At 36.5% G+C, this 7,869-nt stretch overlaps 1 protein-coding gene across 1 annotated transcript in view; it reads right to left on the bottom strand.

Moving 5' to 3' along the window:
* The window catches only part of LOC308700478 (uncharacterized protein), a gene marked incomplete at its 5' end in the record, with an annotated part of 11,856 nt that extends 5,855 nt beyond the window's left edge, over positions 1 to 6,001 (bottom strand). Inside the window, one exon of the mRNA XM_081382111.1 lies at positions 5,929 to 6,001. Within this exon, the coding sequence (XP_081238237.1) occupies positions 5,929 to 6,001 (73 nt within the window). The remainder of the gene's footprint in view (positions 1 to 5,928) is intronic.
* Between the last annotated feature and the right edge of the window lie 1,868 nt (positions 6,002 to 7,869).

The following is a 7,869-nucleotide window of genomic DNA, read 5'->3' as shown; positions in this document are numbered from 1 at the left end:
CAGTTTCTTGAAAATGTGTCGAGTTGGGCAGGTCATCCCACCAGCAGGGAACAGTCCAGGGAAAGGTCAGTGAAAGTGGTTTTGTGTCTCTTTGGGATGATGGCACCACAAGGCGCCGTTCACTTGCAGAACACAAGCTTCTGGAGACACATAGATCTGAAGCAGTGAGTTTAGGTCTTGCTGCAGCATCTGGATCAGTTGCAGAGGTTTGACTGATGCTGGAAGAGCTGCAATAGTCCAGTCTGGATAGAACAAGAGCTTAGACAAGGAGTTGTGTGGCTCCGATAGAAAGGGCCGGATCTTTCTGGTGTTGTATAAGGCAAATCAGCAGGATCGCATGGTTTGGCTGAAACCATAAGCAGTTGTCTTGGCAAGGTTGAGTTGAAGGTGAAGGTCATTCATCCAGCAAGAATTTTCCATCAGGTAGGCTGAGATGCAAGCAGCAATCGTCAGATCCTCTAGCTGGAATGAAAGGTAGAGATATGTGTCATTAAGTGGTAGGAAAAGTCACGTTTCTAAATGACAGAGCCTAGTTACACTACAAAAATAAATAAAAATAATTTAAATAGATGGGTGGAATCTAACACAATCGTGGTCTTACTGTAGTAAAACCAAACCTTGTGCAGCTACAGTGGCCTCACAAGGATCAAATGAATATTAACATGGGAAAATACAGTATAAAACAAATGAAATGTTCTGCCACTTTTAGTGCAATCATATGGAATCAGAAGACTCAGCCAATACAATATTTTAAATTACTTCTTCCCATACCTTGTTTGCCATGATCATTCTGCTTTCCACTTGACCTGAAAAAAAAAAAAAAAAAATTAACAACTCAGTATTACATTTACACATGTCAGAATATGTTCCACTGAGACAATGCAAAACCTCAACTGACTATGATCTGGAAGCTGAGCAGGAAAGGCTAACAGTGAAGTTTTGAGCTGAGACACCTAACGTTAGGGGTGTAACTGTCTGTTCATCTGGATCAATGCAATTTTCATAACCAATGATCAAAAGTATCCTATGAAAAAGGATACTATGATGACCCCAGGTCATCCAAAATGTAGATAAGTTCATTTCTTCATCAGAACACAAACATTCTATCAACTTTTATTTTATAAGCCTAATATATGCACATGTATGCATTCTATAGCTACGTGTTGGCAAGCAGATGCAGCCAGAATATGCTATTTATCATGTTGTGTTCATATTCTAGTCTCATGTGCTTTCCTGTATCATCAAGTACAGTATTTACTGAATTCGTTTTCTTACCAGTCTTGAGATAGCCATGTTAACCCTTACGAAAATTAACTATGGTTTAACCACAAAGAAAAAACAAAAAAACAAACAAACATGGTAGGCCTATTTGTAGTATAACTGTGGTTATTAAAAATGGTAATAAAAATCCGCCAAAAACGTGGTTACTATAATTTTACTGTAATTAAAACCGAGGATATTTTTTAAGAGAAGAGTTTTCAGCTTCCAGGCAGTGTTTCAAAATGTCCTGCCATTTAAGAGATTGATTTACTGACAGATACTATCGCGTATTAACAAAGATTTTATACACAATTAAAAGGACTTTGATATGTATAACAAGTCTACGAAAGCTTGTTTTAGGTCTTTTGAGATGTGGGTTCAACTGATCTTTCTTAAAACAGATGGAAAATGTAAAGACGCATGCTACATTTTCAGTGTGTTGCCCTCCAGCTCTCGCCAGTTATGCCTGAACATCATTTAAGAATGCTAACGTTAGCTTGAAAACTGTAAACGTAACACAAGTGTAATATAAAATATCGTTCACATGTAACTTAGTATAATGAGACTCTTACCTCAGCCGGTGATAGGTTGGCATGATGTCCGCTGTGACGAACAAGGCTCACTGAAAAGGGCGTTATTTCCGAAGAATCCAAACGGACTGACTGACAAAAGGTCTCCTGCTCACGGCTGCTCTTGACGAATACGATTGCTTTGAACCACTGTTGGATCTCACAATCCACTTCAGGAGAGTAGACTGAATTCAAATCTCCCGCTTGCCCAAACTCGACTGATCAGCTAACGTTAACCGTTGTTGGCGGGAGTAAACAGCGGAAAAGTAATGGCGGCGAATTTGAATCTGCGTCATCGCGCGCGCGCGCATTCACACACACACAAAGCCCTGAATGTGCAGCAACGGAGATTTGGAAAAATATTCATAAAATATACATGAAATTATGGGAGAACAAGACAATGAAATAATGATCAAAATAAGTATAAAATAAAATGTGAAATAAAAAATAATTCAATACAGGCCTACTGTAGCCTATGTAGGGTACTGTATGTAGGCTACAAATACTATTATTTAACCTTAAAAAAACTCACTTTAACCCCCATATGCTTAATAATCTGTAAGGAAAACATATTGAATAGATGCAGATTTCCGCAGTTATACCTTCTTTTCTTTGTTTTCTAATTTCACAGAAAAAATCTGTAAAATATTACTTAATTTCTGTAAAATTACACATAACTCTGTAAAAATACAGGCAAGTTCCTTTTAAAAAACGTAAAATTGATGTAAAACCAAAATACAAGCAATTACCTGTAAATTTAACAGTGGACCTTTAAATTACAGCAAATGCCTTTTATTTTACAGATATTTGCTGTATAATGACAAAACTGTAAAATTCTGTAAAAAAATACAGACAATTACCTGTAAAATTACACTTTTTTTTTACAGTGTAGTTTTTCTTTACGAAGTGACACCACCAACTTCTGGCCTGGAATAACATGCATAATACAGCGTGACTCTTGTCAAACAACATGACTCTTGTCGATCTCCTTAGTGGTTTCTTTAGTCAAAATGAGTCCACACTTAAGCTCTGAACACCGTGGCGGGAGCTGCTATATTTCTATCGTCTTGTTAGCTGGGTTTGCTAATGCTAAAGCTAGTGATGCACCTTTGCACTTCTCTGCATCACAGTTTACGTTCTGAAATAACACTGCCATCTAGCGGTTGGGTTTAACCGAACACAAAGCCACTGACACGAATCTTGGATATAAACTAAGAAATAAATATCGATAGTGTTTTTAAGAATCAATACATTATCGCCAAACATAATATCGCGATATGAAAATGTATCTATTTTCTTCCACCCCTAATACCTAAATCCAGTTAGTGAAATGCTATAATGTATTAATATAAAATAATATATCTTACAGATTAACAGAATTACATTCAAAAGCTTTTGGGTTTTGTCAGTTTTCCCAGTTTTTGGCCAAATATATCAGCCACCTTTTTATTTTATTTAATATTTTGACTCTGAAAAGAGTGGATAGTACTTCTGAGATCTCAGAAGCAGCACTCATTTCACAATGATATCAACAATCCATTTATATGATCTAGCTGTATACTTTGTTCTGTAATGAATGGTCTCCTCCTTTTAGGTTCAGTTCCTCATAGGACATCAAGTCAGAGCTCTATGGGAAGCCATTCAGCGCCATTCAGTGCCACTGTCAGGTATTTCTTCCACTAAAGAATGACTCTACTGTCTTGTATCTTGGAAAACTATTGTATCTTAGCATTTACGCCCGGAGTAATACGAGAAGTATCTCTTGCAGTAGGGAATTCTCCAGTGGTCTACGGGAGCCTGCGATGAGTCCATCCCATAATATGGCCTACCGCAGAGAGTCATCATGGGAAACGCCTGTGTTCAAACTGCCCTCGGCCTACAAATACGGTTCTGTGTCCTCTCTGGGACCCCCTCTCTGACGTTCAATTCAGTCCAAAAGCAATACGGCTAATCACATCTCAAAATATTATTGTATGTCACAAATCTCTGCTATTTTTACCAGATACTTTTAGGAAAAAGACATCAGGCCCATTTATGTAATCAACATCCAGGCCTGTAGGCGAGCAATGAACACACTGCAGCGTGGACCTGTAACTGACTCTTATGATGCCGCAGTGCATTAATGCTGCTTCTCAATGAACATCTGTGCTCTCGTTTCCGTAAATGTTCTTATGTATCATAGCAATTAATCACAGACCCTCATTGAGTGGTTTGTGACTGTGAATTTTAATATGCCATTTTGCGCATGACTCGCATTGTGTCAGCAGCATCCAATATGTTCTCTCTTCTGATTCTCTCCTGATTTCACACTGATAACATTGTACTGAGGTGTTCAAACCTTGCTTACATTGATTAAATTTATGCATCTGATAATGTTGCTTGAGTTTGTTTGGGTCTTTCTCTTGTATCTTGTTTATTATCTTGGTAAGTTGTGAGATTCATCTAATCAAATCATTGGGTTCAACCAAACAGGTATCACTTTATAATAAGTGCATGCTATGAATCATTAGTTAAGCATCAGTAAATAGTTAATTCATCATTTATAAAGCATTAATAGGCAGTTTATAAATTACAGCTATAAATGGTTAATACTTGATTCATTAATATTAATAATGTGTTTAATAATTGTATTTTCATACTTTATTAATGATCAATTGATCAATTCTTTATTATTACGTTATTTGAGCTCTCAGTGTTCATAAGTTGATTTAGAAAGTGTAAGTAAATGATCAATAAACATACATATTTAGACATATAGTAATAGTTTCTCAGTGTATTAATAAATGCTTTATTAACGTATTCCTACTGTATAATTCATGATTAGAAATGATAAAGTGATCATAAATGAAGTATGAAAATACAATTATTAAACACATTATAGATATGCTTATAAATAAAGAATAAAGCATTTATAGCTGTATTTATGTTGGTTAATGCTTTATAAATTATGAATTAACTATTTACTAATGCTTAACCAATGATTCATAGCATGCAGTTATTAAAGTGTTAGCAAGATTGGGAAAATGTTCCATTTCTTTAGTGAATTTACCATGGTTACTAAACACATAGAATAGGATTCCGAGTTAGCTTTTTTTCCTGTAATACAGCCCCTAGTCCAGGGATCAGCAACTCCGGTCCTGGAGGGCCACTGTCCTGCAGAGTTTAGCTTCAGCCCTGATAAAAACTCACCTGCCTGTATCTATCTAGTAATACTGAAAACACTGATTGCCTTGTTCAGGTGTGTTTAATTAGGGTTGGAGCTAAACTCTGCAGGACAGTGGCCCTCCAGGACCGGAGTTGCTGATCCCTGCCCTAGTCCATAAGACTCCTGTCTTCAGTGTTAGATGTTTTATTATCCAAGAGTCAAAAATCATAAGTTAATAACTCTTATAAAAACATTAGCACACCGTTTCTCAACAAACCGACTGAGGCGTCATTCATGTTACATGTACACTAGTGAAAGTTTTTATTAATAATAGACAAATGTAAAGTTTATTTAAAGATTATGATGATATAATATTTATTATGTTTAGGGTTTTTTTTTTTTTTTTTTTTTTGTCAGGTGCCTCACTCAGTGCCACACACACAACATATCAGTTCTAGCATTGCTAACTTGACATTTCAGCTATTCGTCATCAACCAAGTGTAGTCAACCAAACATAAAAGTTACACTGCTCAAAATGGTCTGCTGTAAAATCCAATCTGCTGACCAAACACATTTTTGCAGGATATGTGAAGGATGCAGTTTTATGTGGATGTTGAAACACTAGTGAAATACAAAGCCTTGTTTACATAATGAATAATAGTTAAGCAACCAAATGTTACATGGCAAATACGGAAACACAGGCTATTTGGATTCTTGCCGAATGAGAGAGGTGAGCCCATTAGGTAGCCTATGTTGCTATGGCCTAATTTGTGTTTTATTTTATAGTTTGATAGCTACTTATTTTTCATTCTTGTTCTGTTCTGAATACCTTTAAATTTAAAGAATTTGTTGTAGAGTGAGGGGGAAATAGCCTAGTTTATAATGTTTGTAAATGTTTTGTTTTATTTACCGGTATTTAATATACATATAAATTAATGTAACTATGAGGTTAACGGGTGTTTCTGGGGTGGATCAATTTCTCTTTCATGAGATACTTCCTCTTCTTGGCCGGGTTTCGTTTCTCCATGTCGTAAACTCTAGGGGCGAGGCTTCTAAAGCCTGAATCTTTAGGGGCATGATATTCAAATTACATTGTTTTGAGCCGCTGTAGTGACAAATTGGACCCCCCCCCCTCCCCCCCCCCTCCCCCCCCCCTCCGAAATCGGGTCTCCTTTAGGACCCCAAGCGATCCCATTGGTTCAGATGGCTTTTAATAGGTACTCTCTTTAGCGGCTGATTACAATTCCTCCTTTATAAATGCTGTTTCAAATACAATATAACAACTATTTATGTCTGTATTAGTTAGCTTATACTAGCATAGCATACAGGTAAGTGCCTAATAGCGCCTGATAGCTTAGTTTAGGCTACACACATTTGCACTTACCCTATATAATCTCAATCATATTTAATGTAATTGTGTTAAATGTCCAAATATTTAATTTATATACAATACAAATGAATGATGTTAAATTATTGAAACACTTTTTAGGCTATTATTATTATTGATGAATTAATGGCCTAATCAAATGTAAGAAATTACGTTCAGTTGGTTTTATTATGCACTAATGTGTTTTTGTACACATTATATAGTAAGCTATGCATATTTTAAATTCATATCACTCATTAACTGACAGTTTGGGGAGACCCGATTTGTCATGACACCGCCACATTTCAACGTACGATCATTCGTATGATGGGATTGGTAAATCACACGTGTGAACTGTCACAAGATGATTTCTGCACTTGTTTCTACGCATGTTTCTACGTTAGATCGATAAATGAGTGTGAAGTGAACAATAGTAAAGGTGATGCTTGCTAATGTAACACTGCTAATGTTGTCAAGTCACCTATATTTATATAGCGTTTTATATACAATAAAGATTGTTTCAAAGCAAGCAAACTAGCCATAATGCCCGTAGAACAGCAAGTAAATGAGGAATATTTACAGTCGCTGTGCTCCTCCCAGCTGCAATCCCAGCTTATGACTTATGGAAAACCGCAAGGGCTAAATGAGTTCCAGCACCTTCAAATATCAAACGCCTCCAGGTACTCTAAGTATTTTATAATGTCTAAAGCACAATCCTCATAAATCTAACAGCTGCATTCAGTGGAGCAGATTATGAACACTTTAGCACTGAATCTGAAGAGCTGTGACAGAAGAGACGGTTATAGCTTGAGGGCCTCGCCTGATCAAACAACAGCAGAGATTGTTCCAGTGTCATATCTGCCATGTTACACAAGCTGCAGAGAAAGATGACACAATTACACTGAGTACAGCTCCTTAAACATTTGTCTTTAATTCGTTTAGGAAATGAATGTCTCAAGGGAACGGGATTGCAGATACAGTATAATTTTTATTTTTTTTTTAAACTGCAGTTGCAGGTGACACGTAGATTTATCAAACCAACATTAATTTGTGACTATTAATGGTGCTTCTTATGTCCCTATTTTTCATATTTTGTATTTGAACAAACCCCGTGCATACACACACACACACACACACACAATGTGCTGATGTCTTTCCTCCTCCTTATTGCGTTAACACACACCTGAATGCTCTAGACCAACAGACCGCCTAAACTTCTGCTTTTATAGAGGTGGTTACGCATGCTGATGATCAGTTAATCGAAGGCATTTGATTAGCAGTGCCTGACTGCTACATACTCTCTGAATTCCTATGGAAGCAGTGAGAGTGTACTTAGTTTGTCACACATCCATTTTGCCCTAGATTTTGATAAATAAATAATGACACGGTGTAATATGTCATGTGTTGTTGTTCATTTGAGGTTGCATTTACCTAATTTTAAGACCTGCAGCTTAAAACCAGATGATGTTTTATGTCCTCCTGATACATAAAACCATAGAATTCAAAAGGGTGTACTTTCTTTTTCACAT

Source organism: Scardinius erythrophthalmus (assembly GCF_964197995.2).
Source record: "Scardinius erythrophthalmus genome assembly, chromosome: 13".
NCBI classification, from domain to species: domain Eukaryota; kingdom Metazoa; phylum Chordata; class Actinopteri; order Cypriniformes; family Leuciscidae; genus Scardinius; species Scardinius erythrophthalmus.
Note: the sequence above shows the minus strand (reverse complement) of the source record. Positions and strands in the feature narration are given on the sequence as shown.